At 39.8% G+C, this 24,650-nt stretch overlaps 1 protein-coding gene across 1 annotated transcript in view; it reads right to left on the bottom strand.

The window, feature by feature from the left end:
- Window positions 1-24,650, bottom strand: part of LOC118796910 — a 101,465-nt gene that overhangs the window by 74,726 nt on the left and 2,089 nt on the right. Inside the window, exon 2 of the mRNA XM_036556062.1 lies at window positions 11,600-11,632. Coding sequence (XP_036411955.1) covers window positions 11,600-11,632 — 33 coding nt within the window. The remainder of the gene's footprint in view (window positions 1-11,599; window positions 11,633-24,650) is intronic.

The raw sequence follows: 24,650 nt of genomic DNA, 5'->3' as shown, positions 1-24,650 counted from the left end.
TGGAGGTGTTTAATGAGCAGCTAACGAGCAGCACAGCAGAGCAGCTGTTGAAAGCGTCTCACTGGCTGATCTAACGCCGCGTCCCAAACCACACACTTCTGTACTTCACTCACTACACTAATGAGTGCACTTCTAATGGGATATGCGCTATTTTTACACACTATTTAGTGAGCTAGTATGTGGTTAAGGATGGAGCGCTAGTGACGCCGCAGGAAATCTCAGCCGTTTAGATTTTAGCTTTCATTTGTTATCATTACAGCAACAAATCAAACAAAATAAAAAAAAAAACACACAAATATGTTAGTTAACTTGCTTTAAAAATGAGATTTAAAAAATGTGTTTTACTGCCGTTGCTGGATCAGTTTTGGCTTTAATTTATTATAAACAGCCACAGCTCTGCTGAGTGAACTTGATGCTGCTAACAAAATGGTGTCAGCACGATTGTGACGTCATCAAAATACTATCAATTGGGAGATAATTTGCTTAAGACAAGTAAAATTACCTGCCAATACAGTGAGATCACTGTACTCAATAAAATTATTTTAAATGAGTAAAAAATCTAGAAATAAGTTGAATAATGTTATAATATTTATACAACATGCCAATATGAGAAATATTAGATATTTAGACTGGATTTAAGATGATTTTCTTGTTAAGAAGTCATTCTTTGCAGTGTCCAAAATATCAGGACCTAAAAGTATAAATACTACATAATTCCAATGCAAGTCAATATCTAGAATACTTAACATACATTTACATATCATGCCTGAAATAATATAAAATAGATAAATAAAAAATACACAGGCCTATATTATAATACATTTTCATCAGAACAATGATGGTCACGCTGGGGTTAAACAGCAGCATCGCTCCTCTGCGGTTCTGTCGTTCGCTGGACAGAAATGACAAACTTTAAATGCCTTGTTGTCTCAGAAGTCTGTTGGTTCACTTTTCTCTGATGTGTTATGTAACAGTGGAGGTGTACATTAAATGCTGTGTCCAGCACTCACAACTGCGCTTTCAACAGTCACTTCACAGAGGATTTAGTAAAGCACCTCAAGGTGAAACACTCCAAAAGTGAAACACTTCAAAAGTGAAACACAGTAAGTTTTTTCTGAGCATTTTGTAGGTATCGTCAGTATTATATCAGCTCTGAACTGACCAGCTGCACATTTTATTTTAAAAAGACAGCTTCAGACGAGACTCCTGAGCGGTCAGATATATAATGTTCGGCCCTGTTGTCAACAATGCTGGTCCAAGAGCATAAAATGACCATACTTACTGTGCTAAAGTCTGAATGAAATCAAAATCAGTGTACTCGGAGGTTTAAAGAGCTTCTGTAAATGCAGCAGTGCTAGTATTTCTACCAACTATCATGATACTAGTGATATAATTGCGCAACGAATTAACCATTAATTGACAAATAAACAAATTTCTATTTAATCTCCAACACCCAAAAAAATGAAATCGCTCTGTTGTTGGTTTTGATTAGGTTTCTCTCACTGATGTTACTTTGCATGTTTACATGTAAATGGCTGCTGTCAGAACAAAACCTCATATCTCCAAAATGGTAACTTTACAGAAGGCAAAAACATACCTTACTTTTAATGTAAGTCAGTGGAACCAGAATTTTTTCCAAGTCATTTTGGGTCATTTCGTTTGGTCCATTCTTCATGAATTTACACACAATGCAAAGGGCAACAGGCATTTTCAAATTATGTCAAAAACTGAAAAACGACAAAATGGAGATATAAGGTTTTCTTCCAACAGCAGCGAAATGCATGCATCAGTGAAAGTGAGTCAGTTGCAGTCCTGCCAGGTAAAACAAAAGCTGCCCCGGTCATGCCATTTTTATTCGTTTTAACTCGGGCTAGTAATAACCTCGATTTTTCGACAGTCCATCACTGTACATTCCAGTCATTTTGTTCAGTTTTCTGGTCATATAACCATAAACATATTTTAGTTGTCTAAAGCTGCTGCACGCATTAGGAGAGAATAAAAAAAATAAAAAATGTTCTATTCACTTTTCTTGCATAAATGGACCTAATTATCAATATATAATATAATATATAATTCAGAACTTTTAAAAAATGTGTGCAAGGGTTCTTTTGGGGTATGTAGCCTTGAGGCAACATTGTGCGAAAATGAAAAGAAGTGATATAAAGCTATGTGCTTATGACTGGCTAAATCCATTCCACTGTCACACAATGTTGCTTCTAGGCAACAAACATATTTCTGCAAATTCTCATAAAAAAAATTATACTGGATGTTAAAAAAAGGTTTAAAAGTGGCCAAAGAGACATTATGACCAAATACATGCTTTTTATTCATTTACTCAACCTCTGCCCTTTATAGCTAGCCTTGTTGTTATCTTTAAATATGTACAGTGTTACGTAAAGTGAGGAGAATGGGTGTGTTGCCCTGAGGCAACATTGTGCAGTAGAGGGTTAAGAGTTAATACAGTTTAGGGACGTTTACTTCATGTACACACTGACGCCTGGTTCCACTACGTTCCACACTCATTATAAGACACACTTGTCAATATTTCACTGCGTTAATATAGAATTAAGCTGACGTGCGCACATAAGTGTGCATATATCAAGTGCTTTGTAACAGCTTCGAACATGGCTCGGCCAATCAGATTTCAGAACCAGAACTGTTGGTTTAATATCAATAGTAATCAATATTTTGATGGATCACGTCCTTGATTTTAGGATTGCTGGTTAATGAATAATCTCCACCCATGACAGTTGGTTATTAGTCAAAAGAATTAGCCAAAATTGGAATCTCTGCATGGTACATTATGTGATATTATATTGTTGCCATATTATCCATATAGATAAGTGTCAACTGCTATTTCTATACAAGATTCTTCAAATTATGCCACAAATATACTTAACAAGCACAAGCATTCAAAGCCAAATAGACTCTACTGCATTTACTCTGGAAGTTCTAGGCTTTTGAAATGTGTTGCTCAAACATTTACACACAAACGCCACCAGAGTGAGAGCTTTGTTTAAGCCTCAGACAAGTTTTCTCAGATAATTATATTTATCTCTGATACTTCACGCTTCTGTGAAAGACTTGCTTAAAGTAATCCTTCAAACCCCGACACGATTTTTTACAGCCCTGCAATTACACTGACAACAGCTTCATCTCTGAGCGCTTATTTAATTGTTTAACTCCACACCAAGCATTAATGTTTGGCAGCACTAAAAACAGACGCAGTTTAGCTTTCATTTGAACACATTTTGGAAAACATGCATTCTGATATCCCCATTTAACAAACATAAACTCTTAAAAAAGATGGTTTTACATAGAACCATGAACACTCAAACAACCATTTGCATGCTTAAATGGTTCTTCGCATGGTGAAATGGTTCTTCAGATTGATGGAGAATGTGTTGCATATGGTTCTGTACAGAACCTTTTTGAAAAGGGTTCTATATAGCCCAAAATGGGATCTGCTCTTGTTACAATGCTAAGCTTGTTACAATAGCAGAACACTTATTGGTGATAAATGAACAATTTCATGATGCAAAGAACCATTTAATCATGCAAATGGTTGTTCAAGTGTTCATGGTTCTATGTAAAACCATTGTCTTTACTAAAGAACCCTTGAAGAACCATCTTTTTTTAGGAGTGTTTCACAGAACAAAACCTCACATCTCCAAAATGGTAACCTTACTAGAGAAGGGAAAATGGGCTTCAACCATTCCTAAGAAGAAATTTCTTCTTAAAACCCACTTTCACGAAGACTCTGACTCACCAATGTTCTCTTATGTGGGGTTCACACTCAAGAGCACAAAGGTGAGAACAGTTCTGCGCTTTAAGAACCCATCATGAATCTGACATAGACTTTTTCTTAGGATCTTTCTCAAGAACACGTTTAAGAACAAACTTAAGATACTGGAGAATAAAGACCATTCTTAAATACAAAAACTTCAAATTAGGGCTGGGCGATAAAACGATAACGATAATTATCGCGAAATAACTTTTCCTCGATAGAGCGATACGGCATGTTCGATAAATGTTTGATATCATACACCACTCTCACACTTCCACGTTCAGCGAAAGCCTTGGCGTTTTCTACTGCAAGGAAAGCGACACTACTCTGCTGTCGCCAGCAGAGGGCGCACTTCCGAGTTTTTCTACATGATTAGAGAGGGAGGGGGCCACGAGGAAGATGAGTCTTTAGCAACGGCTGAAACGCGGAGTTATACAGTCCCTGTTTGAGCGGAGCGACCGGCGATCTGTTCTCCTGTGACCGAGTGTGAGTGACGAGGTCAGTGGTGTAACTGTACTGACCTACAGTAAACTCACCTCTTTACTAACATCCTAACAGCTTTAGCAGCGTTAAATCACAATCCTCACAACTACAGCGCTGTTACAGCGCTCGGACAGTCATATTTCAGTATTAGTGCATTCCCAAGCAACAAAAGTGAAAGAAAGAAGTGGGTTCATGTAAATTACAGCCCTGATTTAAACGAAAGTAAACTGAGGAAGCTGTGAGGCAGTGGAGAGCGGGAGAGCGCTATCTGTCCAGGCTAGCTGTTTTTAGCAGCTGGCTAACCTGAAGCAGCTCCGTCACTCACACAGCACGGAGAACTGATGATACTGTAGATCAAACACAACACAAAAGGTCCGCTTTCAGTTTAAACGTACCTAAAAGTCGGACTCTGTTTGTCTGGTGTTGATATTTTGCGGTTCACCCCTTAAACTACTACGATAGTATAGAGAAATCCAGTCGTCTAGCTGGTGTCTGAGTACTGTGATGTCATGTGTAGCGGGGTAGCCGAGCGCTCGGCACCAGCTAAAATAATCTGTTTTCTTTCTTAAATTATGACTATTGCAAAATAGCCGTGCTTTTCCAGCTGGTAAAAACAGCTCAGCAGACACTTTCTCCCACTCTCCCATGACAGATCTGTGAAATGTTCCACTGTTTGCTGAGTGTCTGTCGTGTTCAGACCATAAAGCATAGTTTAAAACAGTAATTAACCACCCAGGAGCAAAAATCAGCCTTCAAACTTGAAAGAAATAATGATTTGACATTTAGCGCGGTATGTATCGATATCGAACGATATGAATTTTGTTTATCGTGATAACATTTTTGGCCATATCGCCCAGCTCTACTTCAAATATTCTTCTAAGAAAATCTCCTGCCCTGTGATGGACTGGCAACCTGCTCCAGCACCAGCTGGTGAATGACCCAGGAGGATAAGCGTCTTAGATTATTACAGATTACAGTTGAACAAGACAAAGAGCATCTAAGATTTTTGGCTTTCAGCAGTAAATTATAAGCATACAGCAATATGTGTATGATCAGAAAACACATGTTCTGTTAATCTGAGGGGAGCTTCTAAAAAAATAAATAAATAAAATAAAATAAAATAAAAATGTACATTTATTTCTTGCAGTTACTGAATAATTTGCCTTACGGTTTGGTCATATAAATTCAGATGGAAAAACCAAAATATACCCTGGAGAATAAGAGATTAAAGAAAATTCCTCAGTCTAACCTAAACACTTAATAAGCGCTCTGTAAACTGGAAAGATGTAACATTATATATCTGAATTGTGACAGTGGCACATAATTATGTGAAGCTACTAAGTGGTTTCTATTCACGTGTCAGCTCTGAAATAGAGGTCAGGTGTTCTTCGCAGAAGAAAATGTGCCACAAGAATGTCGCCGTCTGCTTTTCTTCAAACAACAAAGAGAGAACTCGAAGACGAAATGCCCCGGAGCTGCTCAGGTGACACTTACAAGCTCAAGGAACAGGTAAAATCAGCACAGGCTGGAACATGAAAAGGCCGATCAAAACTCGGGTGAAGGAACGAGCTCCGCAGGTATTACCTCCAAAATCCTCCCCACCACTGAAGTGGAAAGTCATTTCCGTAAATACATGCTAATAACACTGGTCTGGCTTTATCACACACACAGAGCTCTCCCTTGTGAGGAGTTAATGATGTGGAAGGAGCTTGTCATAAGAACATTATTCATTGATCCAAAGCTGTTCAACTGGAAGGAATTTGCAAGCTCAGATTCCTTTGGCTGAAGCAGCAGCTGAAGGCATGTTGAGTAGAAACGGTCTTTTCTTATCCAACAAAACAGACTTTGGGAGGAAAGTGCTCTCCTCAGATTCCACTCATAGCTGCATGTTATGTAACTACTGGCCGGAGTGGGTTTCAGGGGTTTGGGTGTGTGTACCTGAACCGGCCAGCGAGCCTTTTATTTTGGGAATATTTGGGATTTGAAAATGGCTTAATGGAGAATTCCATCACTTTTTCTGCATAATGAAGTGGTTGAGATGTAAACAAAGTCATTCAGAGTCGTCTGATGTGAAAATAATAAGTTTTCTTTGGGGACTATTTTACTCACAACACCCTGCATATTATGTATCCCTCCACCATGAATGGAGTTTAAGGCCAAAACCTTCTCAAAACTATCATAAAACAGTGTCTCAGTCATCAGGCAGTGAATTCATAACCATTTCGTGTAGGAACTTTCTGTGAGGGAGCTTTTAGAGGTGGACGTCTGGTTCCTATCACCACCACTGTGAACAGTTCTGACTGAGTTTCTCTAGAACATCCATCCATCTATGTATGTATGTATGTATCTATTTGTCTGAAATAATCTGAAATAATAAGTTTTCTTTAGGGACTATTTTGACTCACACTCTTTTAGAGGTGGACGTCTGGTTCCTATCACCACCACTGTGAACAGTTCTGACTCTGTAAGTTTCTCTAGAACAGAGCGTTTCACACCAAACCACTCTGAACGACTCTGTTTACATCTTGACCTGTTAATTATGCACAAATTTTGGAATATAGACTGAAATGCCCACTTTAATTTGGTCAAAAAAGAGGCAAACTTTTTAATGTCACTAAAATGAAATAATACTTGTGCATCTGGGTAATTTTTCCAAATTTTATTTTGACCAAAACATGAGAGTATCCTTTATTGAATATTTTTTAATCAGTTACTACCATCGAAGACATTTTTAAATCATTGCAACAATAAATCCATCATGAGGCACCGATGCATGTTTACTAAGACTGATTTCAGTGAAAAATTGTAAAAATGAAGTTTTGAGTATCTGGAAATGTGAACTCGTGCAGCCCCTCACTCTCTTGCACTGAAACCACCGTCACTGATCAAAACTAGCCATCTGAGTGCAGCCTATCAGAGTGAAGTGGGCGGGGAGGGGGTGTGGCTTATGCCCTGGAGACACCCACACTTAAATGACTGGCCTTTTTTTCTGAAGAGCTTATAATTTCTAGAGGTTGTGATTCATCTGAGCCAAACCAATAGATGTAGACCCTAAACAAAAGCAAGGGTTATATACAGAACCAGGAACACTCAAAGAACCATCGGAATGTTTAAATGGTTCTTTCTTTAAAGGAGAGACTCTTGTATTTGGTTTTTGAAGAACTTTTATAACATTCGACGTAGCACTTAAAGGGATTCTACTATTTTTATGAGCCAAAGAACCCTTTCGCTGTACTGCATAGAACCTTTTGTGCTAAGAATGTAAAACAGAATTAGAGATATGCAGAATTAAGACATTTTTAGCACAGAAAATGCCAATTCTTGACCTGAGAATAGAAAAATTCTCTCAAACCTGAAAAAGTGTGTATCATTACACTCTTGTGAAAAAGTATCCAGACAGTTCTACTGTTCTACAGACCTTCTGTTTTAAGGTAACTGGTTGAAAAAGGTGACACAGTAATCTTCTCAAGTTTTAATGTGAACAGTTATTTGGTTTTTCTTTAGGAATGTTAAAAAGAGGGGGAAAAAAAACTTTTAAAGAATAAAAAGGGGAGAGGTATGTATGTATATATCCTTTCATAAGATGCATGAAAGAATATATAATTGGAAATCAACATGTGCATGGAATTGTGCATTGCATGCTCTTGAAAAAATACAATAAAAAAAAGAAACAGGTGACAAAACTTGTATAATCTCCACAGAAAAGCACTGACCAATAGAAAGGTATGCTTTGGAGTAGCCTAAGGTCACCATGCCCAATGCCAAGTGTGGGCTAGAGGGGTATAAAGCCCCCCTGTGGAACTGCGGAGCTGTGGAACTGCGGAACTGCATTCTCTGGAGTGATCAAGCTCCATCCAGTACCTTTGGCGTGAGTTGGAGCTGATCCAGAACTGACCATCCGACATTAGCACCTGACCTCACTAATGCTCAGTCAAATCCTCACAGCAATGTTCCAACATCTAGAAGCCTTTCCAGAAGAGTAGAGGCTGTTACTGCAGCACAAACTGACTGTTAACACCCTTCATTTCAGATGAAACGCTGCAGAATTCAGACATATAGCTCCACACAGTACATCTAGTTCTGAAAACATTTCTAGAGGCCACAGATCTTGGACATCAACTGTTACCTAACAGAGCCACAAAGCATGTGATTAAAGCAGAGATGCCTGTCAGGAGCGAATTCAAAGCTAGCTTATTTACAGGATCTCAGTGATAACCAGTAAAGGCTCATACCAGCTGGGACCTGCAGATATATCAGCCCCCTCTGAGACAAACAGCCAAAAATACCGCAAAATCAAACAAAAGAAATATTAAAGCTTTGTTCATACCTGCTCGGAGATCATCGTAACACATTTACATTCACGATATGTTCCGCAGCTGACATCGCACATATCTGTGGTGCAGTAAGAGTGCATCATATACCTGCACACCCTTATCTACCTGAGCCAAGACTCCAGGCTTTGCGCAACAGCCCTGCAAAGCCCAACATGTGGAGACATCTCTTCTGCCAAATCCAGCAGATAACATGTCAGGATCGTGCTGAGCACCATGCCAGCACAGCTGTTTGTACACAGTGTATGGATTGTTGGGTCTGAATGCGGATTACGTCAAACTTCAGGTTGATTATGTCTAATTTAAAAGTCTGGATGCACGAGAGGCCTTGAGCACTTAGGAAACAGCATGTCGGCACTGACTTTTCAGCCATAATTCGGTGAGAAAACAAATCTACACAACTTTTCTCTCACCTCAAATGTGGACATGTTTAGTGCTCAGTCTGTTTCTTTAGTTTTACACTGGAGCTACAACCCAACACTCGTAAAAAAGATGGTTCTTCAGGGGTTCTTTAGAAAAGACAGTCGTTCTATATTGAACCATGAACACTCAAAGAACCATTTGCATGCTTAAATGGTTGTTTGCATGGTGCAATACACCGATCAGGCATAACATTATGACCACCTCCTTGTTTCTACGCTCATTGTCCATTTTATCAGCTCCACTTACTATATAGGTGCACTTTGTAGTTCTACAGTTACAGACTGTAGTCCATCTGTTTCTCTGATACTTTGTTAGCCCCCTTTTACCCTGTTCTTCAATGGTCAGGACCCCCATGGACCCTCACAGAGCAGGTACTATTTGGGTGGTGGATCATTCTCAGCACTGCAGTAACACTGACGTGGTGGTGGTGTGTTAGTGTGTGTTGCGCTGGTACGAGTGGATGAGACTCAGCAGTGCTGCTGGAGTTTTTAAACACCTCAGTGTCACTGCTGGACTGAGAATAGTCCACCAACCAAAAATATCCAGCCAACAGCGTCCTGTGGGCAGCGTCCTGTGACCACTGATGAAGGACTAGAGGATGACCAACACAAACTGTGCAGCAGCAGATGAGCTATCGTCTCTGACTTTACATCTACAAGGTGGACTGACAAGGTAGGAGTGTCTAATAGAGTGGACAGTGAGTGGACACAGTGTTTAAAAACTCCAGCAGCACTGCTGTGTCTGATCCACTCGTAACAGCACAACACACACTAACACACCACCACCACGTCAGTGTTACTGCAGTGCTGAGAATGATCCACCACCCAAATAGTACCTACTCTGTGAGGGTCCATGGGGGTCCTGACCATTGAAGAACAGGGTAAAAGGGGGCTAACAAAGTATCAGAGAAACAGATGGACTACAGTCTGTAACTGTAGAACTACAAAGTGCACCTATATAGTAAGTGGAGCTGATAAAATGGACAATGCGCGTAGAAACAAGGAGGTGGTCTGAAGAACCATTTAAGCATGTAAATGGCTCTTTGAGTGTTCATGGTTCAATAAAGAACCACTCTCTTTACTAAAAAGCCCCTGAAGAACCATCTTTTTTTAAGAATGTAATGTAGCTTACAAGTAATGGAAGCGTGTACTCCACCAGTTGGCATTGCCTATGTGGTTTCTAACACTGTGTGACACACTGCTATCTAAAAACATGCACAGAAATACAAACAAGATTCAGGCTTCAATATTAATTAACAACTCGGCACGGCCTGCAGCCTGCGTGATGATTTAACCCCTTAAAATCTCAGGCTGATTACATACTAATGCTTATTGCTGAGGGACTACAATGCAGACTGGTTGAGCTATTCTTAGGTTATAGAAGTGCGTAATAAAACTTTGAGCCTGCCGGCAGCCCTGGCCTTTAAGGGGTTAAACATGAAGCTTGCATGATGCTAATTGGTGGGGTATAAGCTTCCACTTCTCGTTGGGCTGGGGGGGTGGGGCAACATGTCAAGTCCTAAAAGTTCTTGTAACATTTGAAATTTTATTCTTTATTGGTAGATTAATCATAGATTCATTTCCTCACACACTGTAACGTCCTGTCTTGCCTTTCACTGTTTAGCCTTTGTTTTTTTTCTTCCATTTGCTTTTGTTTATATAGGCTATGTGCTTTTGTTGTTATTCTAGTCTTTGTCGCCTTCCCGGTCCTGCCTTCTTGTCATCTGTCTCACCCGTCTGTTGTCTGTAGCCCCGCCCTCTCATTAATCCCAGGTCTTTCTGGTTTGCTCCATGTGTATTTTACCCCTGGTTGTGTGCTTTGTGTTTGCTTGGTGTTTTGGTTAGTCAGGCCTTATTTTGTTATCTCCTGTTTGTTTACTAGTTTCACTTCATGTCCTTCTGTCTTTTGTTTTCTTTCTGTTTTTATTAATTTCTTCATTTTCTTTGTTTAAACGCCTTTGTGGATTTGCTGTCCTCAGGGTTTTAAATAAATCAAAGGACTTGTACATGCATCCTGCCTCTTCGTCTCTCCTAACATCACACACACCATCACTACATTTCCTTCTGTGCCTGCTTTAGTGTAAGGAACCGTCACAAAATTACTGGAAGAAAAAAAAATGTAAACACTGTGTGGAAATAAACAGACAGAGAGAATCCCCCCAAACCACCCACCCCAATTAAAATCCTAGTGAAATGTTTACTTTAGTCATCTTCTGCTACCAGCATTGGCTACACTTTTGAAAGTTTGTGCATTTTATTTTTTTTTCACTTCTGTTTAGCCAAAAATAGAATTATGCTTTTATTGTATTTTGCCCACCTTGCTACATGTTTGTATGCTTGTAAAGATGTGAGATTTACTTAAGGTTCAATGATTGGTTATAGTGCCCATTTCTAATTGGCTGATAACACTGGCAGAAAAAGTACTTTCTAGCATATGAGTGATTAATGAGTCTAATGTGCTCATAACAATGTGTGCAACTACCAGCAAGACCTCAAACAAGCAGTTGTCAATGTCACTTTTTGTTGACACAGCATCTCCTGTAAACACATCAGCTGCAAGCAGGTGAGAACCTTACCTGTGTCAGAACCGGAGACGGTCTTAATCGCCCCTGAAAAAGAGAAACAAACACAAGCCTGTTTTAAGGTGTGTTCCTTTTTCACTTTCTTTGTTCTTCTACTGATTATTATCTTCGTGTTCTCACGGCGGTATCATGTTCATGAACCAGAGAGAGCTGGAACATCCTCGATAAAACCACAGGGCATGGAGCCGATACGGCACATGCGGTTTAGCATGGATTTAAATAAAAAGTCAAAAAGTTCAGACATGACTCAGCTTCCCTGTTAATAGGACTTTACCAGTGGGAAGAAATACTGTAAATGAGACTTCCTTTTAATCTCATGTACTTTTCAAAGACATGGCTTGAAATCAGACTTAAGCCATTTAGTGTCTGACTCGCCTCAGCCCAGTCTGAGCTGAATAAGATCTCCATAAGAAAAGCGTGAGATCTCATTGTTTCCTTATATACCGATCAGGCATAACATTCTGACCACCTCCTTGTTTCTACACTCATTGTCCATTTTATCAGCTCCACTTACTCTATAGGTGCACTTTGTAGTTCTACAGTTACAGACTGTAGTCCATCTGTTTCTCTGATACTTTGTTAGCCCCCTTTTACTCTGTTCTTCAGTGGTCAGGACCCCCATGGACCCTCACAGAGCAGGTACTATTTGGGTGGTGGATCATTCTCAGCATTGCAGTAACACTGACGTGGTGGTGGTGTGTTAGTGTGTGTTGCGCTGGTCTGAGCGGATCAGACACAGCAGTGCTGCTGGAGTTTTTAAACACCTCAGTGTCACTGCTGGACTGAGAATAGTCCACCAACCAAAAATATCCAGACAACAGCGTCCTGTGGGCAGCGTCCTGTGACCACTGATGAAAGACTGGAGGATGACCAACACAAACTGTGCAGCAGCAGATGAGCTATCGTCTCTGACTGTACATCTACAAGGTGGACTGACAAGGTAGGAGTGTCTAACAGAGTGGACAGTGAGTGGACACAGTGTTTAAATCTCCAGCAGCACTGCTGGGTCTGATCCACTAGTATGCAGAGAAACAGATGGACTACAGTCTGTAACTGTAGAACTACAAAGTGCACCTATAGAGTAAGTGGAGCTGATAAAATGGACAATGAGCGTAGAAACAAGGAGGTGGTCATAATGTTATGCTTGATCAGTGTACAGCTCTGTTCTAGATCACAGAACTGTGTCAGTGCAGAAGGAGAACTCATGCTTTTCCCATTCACCACCAGAACTTCTCACAGTGAAATGCTGATGTTAATCTCTTTTCTCCTGAGGTGAAAGAACTCAGAGATCCTTCTTTAAGATAATACTGAGATCGGCTTCATTTCTTTGTGATAATCTTAAGAAAGACATTTTTCCTCTGGTATACTGCACAACCGCTCGGATGTAAACCGTCACTATGTATCGCTGTTTTGTTTTTGGTCTGTTGCTTGTTATGTTAGTTTGTTAGTTCGCCTCATGGTCTAACAGCTGAAAATTGTTTTAATTTCTTATGTTGATTAATGAAGATTATGTCTGAAATATAGATAGTAGGGAGCAGTACAACGCATCAAACTATATCACAGCATATCATATGGTAATGTATCTTATTGTGGCTAGCATATTAGCATGCTAGCATGTTGTGGCTAGTGTGTTAACATGGGCCTACCTAATTACCTATAGGCTAGATCACTATACTGGAACACTATAAAGCACAACTTTAGTCTCAAATACTTTTATATATGACACTTTTTATATTGTTGAATGTTCTAATAAGCTGGAAATATTAACACATTAACATAAGGCAGATTTTCAGACTTTCATTATTTTAGCCCTAAAAAAATCAAATATCAAATTTAGGCACCGCTGTATCGCACTGTATTATGACTTTTGTTTATCGTTACACACCTAAGGAATAGATAGACAGATAGATAGATAGTTAGTTAGATAGATAGATAGATAGATAGAAGAGATGAAACAATATTAAAATTTCATATCACGATTATCATGACCAGAATTATCACGATTATCGATATTATCGCGATATTGTTCAAAAGCGTTGAAAAGTAAAATAAATAAATAATTAAATAAACACTGATACACAAACTGAAATTCGTTTCACCATTACTATTATTACTGCTGTAATTATTATTATTATTATTATTATTTTTATTATTATTATTAATTACAATAATTAGGGATTTCCCTGCATAGAGAATTAAATCTCCACCAACTCTGAGGTGGGTCTTAATGGAAAATTACTACTTCTAAGAAGTGCTGCACTCGGGGGATTTCTGTCCGAACTGCAACTGCAGCATTATGGTGCTGTTGTGACGCTGAACCCCTAATCAATACAGCGCACCAGGAAAAACAGCCAAAATCACAGAGGAACTGCGTGACGCGCTGTGAGCTGCAGACAGTGTAGAACTCACACAGTGTGTCTCCACCTGTGGAGCTGCTTCTCTAAAAGCGTTTTAAAACTAAAACATAACTTAAAGTTAACATGCATCTGAGCTGCGGCAGAAACACTCCTACAGCTTAATCTCTGAAACTCTGCTTTTCCCAAAAGCGGCACACAGCGTTTACTCGCGCAAGGTCCCGTCTCAAAGCACACTATCTTCCCTATGTAGTGCACTTCGTAGATCATGAAATAGCAAATCCTTCACGCAAAGAGTGCAGGAAACGTTCGACTAAGTCATCTATAATCAACATTAACAACAGGCTACAAACTCCCTATTTAAAACTCAGCTGCTTGTTAATGATGATCGTGTTTGTTTGAAAAGTAGCGCTCTATGTAGGGGACACTGAGTGATTTGAGACAGTTATTCTCTTCTCAGAAAGTAAACACTGCAAGCGAGAAAGGGGAGCTGTGCAGATTGAACCTCTGCAGCGTCTCGTTCCAGAGTTTGTGTGACTCTTAACTCAGAGCTCATTTTGGAGACTCTGCTCCACAGAAAAATGTGTTAAAAGCTTTAGTTTCGATTCACAGTGGATTCACCGATTGTTTTTTTGTTTTTTTTTGACGCTAAAAGCTTCATTTTATATGATTAATGAACCATAAGCAAAAGTTAAACCACACAGATCATGACATTTCTTCTATTTCGAAGTCCACAGACTTCTCCGTTAAAGTTAACCTAGCATTCTCTAAAAAGTAGCGGGTGGTGGTCGCGAAGATGACTCGTAAGGTTTGATGTGTTGCCCCCTTTCGCCGCTGTTTTCTTTAGGCCTGTTCTGCAGACAGGGTGGTCATCTGCAGACAGGGTGGTCATCTTCAATTAACTTTCCTTCTGCATCCTTATAAAACCCAAAACATGATCAAACGTCAGACTTGGTCTTCTTAGAAGGCTGAAATATCTCTGAATCTCTGTCACTACATTCCGCCATGTTCTCTCTTCTCTCCCTCTCACCCCCCCCTTCCCCTCTACACACACGCACACACACACACACACACACACACACACACACACACACACGCGCACACACACACACACACACTCACAGAGCTGCGTCTGAGAGATGATTCTGCCTTTGTTTGACTCTGTACAGCGAGTTTTTCACACTGCGGTAATCGACCGCGGTTTTAACGATACTTTAAAGTTCAAACGGTACCACTAACCGCCATTAATTTACCGCGGTTTACCGTGAAACCGGTTACCATTTCATCTCTAATAGATAGACAGAAAGACAGACAGATAGGTAGACAGACAGACAGATAGAGAGACAGACAGACAGACAGGCAGACAGACAGAGATAGACAGTCAGACACACAGATAGACATACAGATAGATAGATAGATAGATAGATAGATAGATAGGCAGGAAGGCAGGTGGACAAACAGATAGACAGGCAGGAAGGCAGGTGGACAGACAGATAGACAGGCAGACAGAGTGACAGACAGACAGACAGACAGGCAGACAGACAGAGAGATAGACAGTCAGACAGACACATAGATAGATAGATATATGGATATATAGACAGACAGGCAGGCAGGCATGCAGACAGACAGATAGACAGGCAGACAAAGTGACAGACAGACAGATACATAGATAGATAGGCAGACAGACAGGCAGGCAGGTAGGTAGGCAGGCAGGCAGGCAGACAGACAGACAGAGCGATAGATAGATAGATATATAGATAGACAGACAGACAGACAGAGAGAGAGACATATAGATAGAGAGACAGGCAGACAGAAAGAGAGATAGACATGCTGAAAGACAGACAGTCAGATAGATAGATAGACAGATAGATAGATAGATAAACAGGCAGGCAGACAGACAGACAGAAAGAAAGGCAGATAGACCGACAGACACATAGACAGACAGACAGAGTCCATCACTAAAGGCTTTTTATAGACTGTAATGGTAACACATGACTTGACATGAAATGCATTTGGTACTTGTTAAAATGTGTTTCTGCTCAGCAAAAATATTAATCAGAAAACAAATTAATCACTCTGTGACTGAAGTTTCTGGCCTCCATAATCCATCTCTTGCCTCTGGGGAGGTGATGCAAGCTGTGATGTAAGGTGAAAAATTGAGGTAATATTGGTTAAGCCCCTGCAGCTGCTGGACATCTCTCCATTCAAAAAAACCCAAATCCAGCTCTGTTCAACTCAGTATCACTGTGAATCCCTCACTGTGAGTGTGTTCTCCCTCCACAGGGATCCTGTACACTCGGGGAACAGCTGTAATAGCAGCAACGTATGGTTGCAACACCTCATCTGTCTCTCTGTGCATAACTTTTACATGTTATACTCTGTTCCAGATCCTCGCTTACCCAAGCACGGTTTGGGAGAATGTTTGGTGGTGCATAAATATAAACATCTGCAGCCAGTTGCACCAACTGAACTCAAGTTGGATTGTAGGTTGGAGTGTAAAGTCCATCCTAAACCCTACGTTGTGAGTAGTTTGTTTAAAACTAGACCCACAGAATTTCAGTTGCACCACAGACACTTACGGTACATCTTAACTAGCAGTGCGTAAAGTGATCTTAGATCAAAACACAGTCGCACAGAATGACGTTTTCACTCTGCAGCCGATCAGTAATGCTGCCCGATATACACAGGAAACATTATACGCAGTGAAATGGCTCACATTTCTCTCTCTTCAAGCCAAATTTACTTTGCTTAAGGTGTCTCAGTCGTATTAGCTATCATTTAAAAAAAGACTGTGTTTTATAATAAAGTGGTGTTTTCAAAAGTGGTGCCTGTCTCTTGTGTGTGTTTATTCTGTTCTGTTTACGATGCTCAAACTGGCCTCTCCTGCACTTATAAAACAGATTATTCTGGTCCTAAAATCTGTTTGGCCGAGTTGTGTTCGAAGCCGTAAAATCCACAATATACCACGGCTATTCCCGAGTGGCGCAACCGTCTAAGCGTTGGCCCTTTCATCAGGAGATCGCGAGTTCGATCCCTGGTGATGCTACAGCCATCTGCAGCCGGGAGTCCGAGAGAGCACAACTGGCCTCGCTCTCTCTGGGTGGGTGGGACGGCTGCCTTTCTCCCCCCATCACTCACTCAGCGCGATGCTAGTCAGCGCAGGCGTCTGTTAGCTGACGTAACAGATCTGGCGGTTGGCGCTTTCGGCTGTCCAGTGACGTTGCGTGAGCGGCAGCTCGAAAAGAAAGCGGTGGTTGGCTTCACAGGTCTCGGAGGAAGCCTGTGTTTGCCTTCACCCTCCTAGCGTTGATAGCATCGTGTGATTGGGGGAGTCCTAACCAGCGGGGTGGAATTGGCTACGACTAAATTGGGGAGAAAATCGGGGTAAAAATAAAAAAATAAATAAATAAATAAAATAAAAATATACCATGGCTATGACCGCCTCACAACAACTGAACTCTGCATCACTGCGCCACGCCACGAAAAACCCTTCTGCTGTTAATGAATAATCTTTGACTCTAAGTCTGATCACACGGAGCACTGAGTGTATCGATGAAGTAAGAATCCGTTCTTTGTTTAAATTGAGGGGCTGAAAACTTATTTTCTTATCTAGAACTAGACTGGTCAGCTAGTCAACAGGCTAAAAGACAGCAAAAATGCTAAATAACTCCATTATTAATTTTACAGCCTTCAATTAAAGCACTCACGATATGATTCACCAAAAAACGTCAGTATAAAAGTCTAAAGAACGTCACCTGAATGTCTTACACACTTCAAATGTCCGTGTTTCAGTCAGAAGTCGCGTCAAACCCAGGTTGAATCCCAAACGGCTCCGTACTCCCTAAATAGTGAGCTGTGTAACATTAAGTTTAGAAATTCTAGCTTCTGCTGTCAGATAGTAACTGCCTGTCGAGTATGAATGTCTGAATCCCAAATGACCATTTTTAGCTGTATTTTGCATTGTTGTTCTGCAGGAGTCAGTATTTAAATTCCTACGTAGTGCACTATGTAGGGAGCAGGGAGCTGTTTGAGATTCAGCCCCAGTGTGAGAAGAGTTGCATTGTCAGACTGGCAGAAAGACTCACGGTGGTAATTTGGTGACCAAAAAGTACTTATAAAGTATTTGCATTAAACAGTGCTGTGTTATCATATGTTCACTGTTATACGGAAAAAAGTTCATCATGAAAATCATGAAATGTCTGCAGTAACTTATACAGTGACTGGTGACCGAACTTTCTTCTCCTAATTCAGCGGTCAATGGTTGCTTCGGAACGATACCATACTCTAAAGGAACTACATTTCTTGGCGGAATACTTGTGCATGTCGATTATTATTAATAATAACAAATAATTATCTAAAACATTGTGCATTTTAATATATTTTATGTTGGCCGCCATTTCAGAAAAGCAATAAGCCACTCGAGGCAGTGAGGTACTGCGATTTTATCACAGTATCACAGCTTCCCATCATGCCTAACAACACCCTTCCCTGTGATAAAATCGCAGTAACCCACGGCCTCTCATGGCTTATTGCTTTAATATTTAACAGCACTTCATCAATGACTAAGTGGCTAATGTAATCGCTATTTGAATCTTCTGAATAATAAAAAGGTAATGTTAGCTATAAGAGTTATATTTTAAAAATAATTTATTATGTATTGTATGATAATTCGGTCGGCGTCACACACAACCTGAGCACTGATGGAGCTGCTTTTATGGCTCTGCCTGCAGTTGGCTTGTGTACTTGAACAGAGTCGCCCACCAGGTTTTGGAACGACCCTTTAGAAAAATATCTATTTAAAAAAATTCTCAGTTTCAAACACAAAGTAGGACTCAGGGCTCCGTTACTGTCTGTGTTGTGTTGCAAATCTGCAGCAGGAGGTCTGTGATCTTTTCTGTCTCCGATCGAGGACAAAGGATGTAATCTATCCTGCAGAACTGGTTACAAACCAAGACTTATTTGTGTAAATTTTAAGGTATAACTTAACTTGGTGCAACCGGTTAAATTCTAGTAGCTCGTAAATTTGAACGTAGTGGCAGTTTATGTTCAAACTAGGCCACGACTGAATTTACGTTCAGCTGGTGCAACTGGCTGCTGATCTTCAAAAAGGAATTAATTCACACATAATTTGAGGCACGTGATGCAATCATACCATTTCCACTTCAAATATCAAGCTTTACTTGTTGGCAAGGTTACACAAAGTAATGTAACTACCATATGCAAATATATACATAAATTATATATACATATATATATGCATAGTAGGTATTAATTAATAAGTTGTATGTAAAATTATGCCATTTATACATAAATATACACGGATCACCCATAACAATGTACTCACTGTCTATTTTATCAGCTCCACTGACCATATAGTTTAACTTTGTAGTTCTACAGTTACAGACTGTAGTCTGTCTGTTTCTCTGTATACTTTGTTCTTCAATGGTCAGGCCCCTCACTGGACCCCCACAGAGCAGGTTAGTGTGTGTTGCATTGGTGTGAGTGGATCAGACACAGCAGTGCTGCTGGAGTTTTTAAACACCTCAGCTGGACTGAGAATCAAAAACATCCAGCTGACAGCGTCCTGTGAGCAGCGTCATGTGACCACTGATGAAGGACTAGAGGATGACCAACACAAACTGCGCAGCAGCAGATGAGCTATCGTCTCTGACTTTACATCTACAAGGTGGACTGACAAGGTAGGAGTGTCTAATAGAGTGGACAGTGAGTGGACAGTGTTTAAAACTCCAGCAGCACTGCTGTGTCTGACACACTAACACACCACCACTACATCAGTGTCACTGCAGTGCTGAGAATGATCCAACAACCAAATAGTACCTGCTCTGTGAGGGTCCATGGGGGTCCTGACCACTGAAAAACAGGGTAACAAAGTATGCAGAGAAACAGATGGACTACAGTCTGTAACTGCAGAACTATAGAGGTAAACTATATGGTATAGAAATAAGGAGGTGGACTTAATGAAGTGGATGGGCAGTGTACATATATAGATTAGAAACATCATCAACATTACCTTTTTGCTTGCTTTAAACACGACACTTTGTTCTTATTCATCTTCATCTTTCATTTTTTTTCCCATTCATTAATCTTACAACTTATTATTTAGTAACTATAATTAATTATTCAGTCACTACTATGAATTATTCAGTATCTACTGTGAGTATTTGATGTCTACTACGAATTTTGGTGTATCGACTATGAATTATTCAGTAGCTGCTACGAATTTTTTGGTATCTACTATAAATTATTCAGCACTTATTATGAATTATTCAGTATCTACTTTGAATTATTCATCATCTACTATGAATTATGCAGTATTTATTGTGAATTATTCAATGTCTATTATGAATTCTTTTGTATCTACTGTGAAATTAATGTGTAGGCTCTGCTGCTCTGAGAGTGGGGAACTAAAGTGGGCCCACATAAGGGGGTAATGAACAATAAAAATAGATCCCCAAAAAACATTACAGCTAAAAATAAGAGTGTTGGCAGACACAATGCTCTGTATGAAGAGCTATGCTGGAGATTAACGGGCAGCTGTGAGAGGATGCCATTACTAAGACCTCCTCTGTTGTTTGTGTGTGTTTGATCTCTGCATGTTCACACGCTGCATTACTGTGTAAAGCCATGCAAAACTCCCACTCAGACTCTACGAGCACCACTACAACTGAAACAGACAAAAAGCTGTTCAGTGCTGTCATAAATCACTAACAGGGTGACCTCAAGTCTAGTTAAGCGAGTTGTTAACTGCATGCCGGAATTATCCCTAACTTGCGTCATACAATGCTGAGTTAGACGTATTGCTCGTGTTCACAGATGAATACGTCATACAACCTGACTGATGACTGTTTGAGATGAGCAGAGGCGTTAAAATGTACAAAGTTCACATTTCGGTTCTCAACAATACGGTGGGTCACTCAGTACAATACAGTGTCTGAAAAATCATGTTAAATCATGTTAAAGGAGAACTCCACTCATTTTTCAAAAATTCTACATACTTAAATGGTTAAGATGTAAACAGAGTCGTTCAGAGTGGTTTGGTGTGAAACGCTCTGCTCTAGATAAACTTACCGAGTCAGAACTGTTCACAGTGGTGGTGATAGGAACCAGACGTCCACCTCTAAAAGCTCCCTCACAGAAAGTTACTACATGAAATGGTTATGAATTCACTGCCTGATGACTGAGATAAATAAAATGTCTATATTGTGTTTTAGTCATGGCGACCTCTGGTTCCTATCACCACCACTGTAAAGACATCTGAACCATTTCACACCAAACCACTCTGAATCCCTCTGTTTATGTCTTAATTATGCAGAAACTTTAAAAAATTGGTATAATTCCCCTTTAATATGCTACAGTTTCAATTTTCATGTTTACTTGAGCATTCAACATCATAAAAGCACAATATGTTAGAATAATGTTCTAACCACAAGCTAATATGTTAGTCCTGTGCTTACACGCCCTACAAGGAGTGCGCTCTTTCTCCCAGCGGTCTGCCCTCATTGTGGGCTTGCTCGATTCATTTTTATGCAAACTAATCAGTAACACACTGCAAAAAATGGTATCTTGGCAAGAAAGTGGACTTTATAGTTTCCATATCTAATATATTTCATTTTGAGACTGTTGTTAGCGTATTATAAGATTATTAAACTTGTTTGTTGGTGTTTCTTACTTGTTTTGAATGAGAAAAGTAATTTTTACAGAGCAGATCACTGAAGAGACGCCATCTGAGATCCAGTTTGTAGCTCAGATTTGTGGAAAAATGGGTCGACTTTCAGTAGAAAAAAAAATTATGAGTTCAGCTTCTTTTATTATAAGGGTTTAAAATGACATCACCCATCTATTTGACTTGAAAGAAGACAGTTACAGCTCCCATACGACCCCCACCTTTAGAATGAAGCTTATGAAATATGAAAGTTATGAAGAATATGACGAAGTGTGTTTTGGAACCACCGGTGGTTCCAAGGAGTTAAAGAGGTTAAAACAAATAAAAAAATGTTTGGAAATAAGTTTTTAAAATCTTATAATAAGCCTACAACAATCTCAAAATGAAAAAAAATGTTAGTTATATAAACTACATTTAATATCATTTCACTTGCCAGGATACCATGTTTTGCAGAGCAAACTCGGTTCTAATGTATCGTTCAGTGCTTTTGTGTATTAAGTTGAGAAGCTTGTATTGAACGATGCGACAGGTTGTAATGTTTTGCTCCGATTCCTAAGCCTTAATATGCTGTAAACTATAATTATATTCTGGATTCATAGTCCAGATATTCGTGTCCCGATTTAAACTGCAGCAGCTGAGATGCTCACTTCAGTTCCTTTGGAATCTCTGTGCCTGAGTTTGGAGGAGCTGATGAGGGCGACACGTTTCTAGCCTCGTTTTGTGTGGTTTAAATGAATGTAAACAGAGTGCTGTGCCAATCTGATCAGTCTGATTCAAAGGCAAAATCATAGTTCACTATAAGCACAGAAATATGTGACTCACGTGCCAAAAAAACAGCAAAACAAACAGAAATGTTATGATAGCTTCTTTCTGCTGTACAACAACATTGTGGTGTTTGAATCTGAGCAACAATCTTGTTTAATAACAACAGTAGGGGGCTAATATTAATGCACACATCATCATGGTGACATGTTTGAAATCTTAAATTAGGCTGGTGTCTAAGATAAGCAGCGTGTTTTGATTCGGTATCCGTGCTGTGCTGGTGTCAGTTTAAGTGGACCACAGTAACAGGAATCTTTATGGGAACATAAATATGTTTATTTCACAGAAGAACGACTTTGATTTAGAGAACAGAAGTTCATGAACAGTGTAATCTGGAGAGGAACCGACGCATTCTAGACTGTTTCTTTAAGGTGAGGCTCACTGTGTTAAAGAGCTCAGAGTGTCTCTGGGGAGTAGTGCATACTGGACAGTCATTTAGAGAGAAACTCCACCAAATGTTCTAAATTTTTGCATAATTAAGATGTAAACAGAGTCGTTTTAGAGTGTTTTTTGTGAAATGCTCCGTTCTAGAGAAACTTACCGACTCAGAATTGCTCACAGTGGTGGTGATAGGAACCAGGGATTGTTATTCTTCAAATAACTTCTTAAGCATTCTTTTATTTTCTTTTAACGATTTTATTCAGAATAATTCTAAAAACAAGTGTTTTTCTTGAAAATATACACCGATCAGGCATAACATTCTGACCACCTCCTTGTTTCTACGCTCATTGTCCATTTTATCAGCTCCACTTACTATATAGGTGCACTTTGTAGTTCTACAGTTACAGACTGTAGTCCATCTGTTTCTCTGATACTTTGTTAGCCCCCTTTTACCCTGTTCTTCAGTGGTCAGGACCCCCATGGACCCTCACAGAGTAGGTACTATTTGGGTGGTGGATCATTCTCAGCACTGCAGTAACACTGACGGTGGTGGTGGTGTGTTAGTGTGTGTTGCGCTGGTACGAGTGGATCAGACACAGCAGTGCTGCTGGAGTTTTTAAACACTGTGTCCACTCACTGTCCACTCTATTAGACACTCCTACCTTGTCAGTCCACCTTGTAGATGTAAAGTCAGAGACAATAGCTCATCTGCTGCAGCATAGTTTGTGTTGGTCATCCTCTAGTCCTTCATCAGTGGTCACAGGACGCTGTTGGCTGGATATTTTTGGTTGGTGGACTATTCTCAGTCCAGCAGGGACACTGACGCTGGTTTGATCCACTCAGACCAGCACAAAATTATTATTATAACATATTATTTTAGATTTTCCACTATTTCCCATCATCAACATTCCATATAAACTCAGAAGACTCGTGTAGGTTCACTGGTGGTTCTGGATAGTAAATAAAATGTCCATATTGGTGTTGTAGTCATGGCGACCCCTGGTTCCTATCACCACCACTGTAAAGACACCTGAACTATTTCACACCAAACCACTCTGAATCACTCTGTTTACATCTCACACACTGAGTTATGCAGGATGAGCCAACGGATTTAATGAGCCAATGGATTTATAGTGAGCTCTCAGGAAAAAAATGTTGCAGCAGATGCAACAGTATTTTTTAAAGATTTAAAGTATTTATTTATTTAGCTCTATAAACAAACACTGAAGGCTTTACACAATAAGCTACAGTTCTTGTTGCTTTACTGCTTTTCAGCACTGCCAATACATGTCTAGATGTATGCAAAAGTTTAAGCACCCTTGGTCAAATTACATGTTTTGGTAATTTTCTGTGGTAAGTGAAAACTAACTATAATTATAAGAAATTAAAAGAAAATAACACACCCTCTACAGGGTTCACCACTAAATATGGCATTTTCTGCTAATTTTAGTGCACAATTTATATTTATTTGTTGAGTTTATTGGGTTTAATATGATTGGAATGCAGTTAATTTCAGCAAATAAACAGTAATTGTGGATTAAAATGTGCAAAATGTAAAACAATTCAGTTGAATTCGCCTTTAAGGAGCCACTGGATTTATAGTGAGCTTTAGTCCACAGTCAAAACACATCTGCCACTGTCCTGTTCACTTTGACAAAGGGCTAAAGAGGTGAAGGGGGAGGTAAAAGTGCCTCCACTAAGCCCCTGAACACAGACTCGCCGCAGGACGTCCACCCCTTAGGGTCTAATTTTAAACTCTGTAAACCCCCCGTGTGCCTCAGCTCTCAGCCTGACAGACTTTCTG

The sequence above is a fragment of the Colossoma macropomum genome, unplaced genomic scaffold (assembly GCF_904425465.1).
Source record: "Colossoma macropomum unplaced genomic scaffold, Colossoma_macropomum, whole genome shotgun sequence".
Lineage (NCBI taxonomy): Eukaryota > Metazoa > Chordata > Actinopteri > Characiformes > Serrasalmidae > Colossoma > Colossoma macropomum.
The sequence above is the reverse complement of the archived record's forward strand: the minus strand, read 5'-3'. Positions and strand labels throughout refer to the sequence as shown.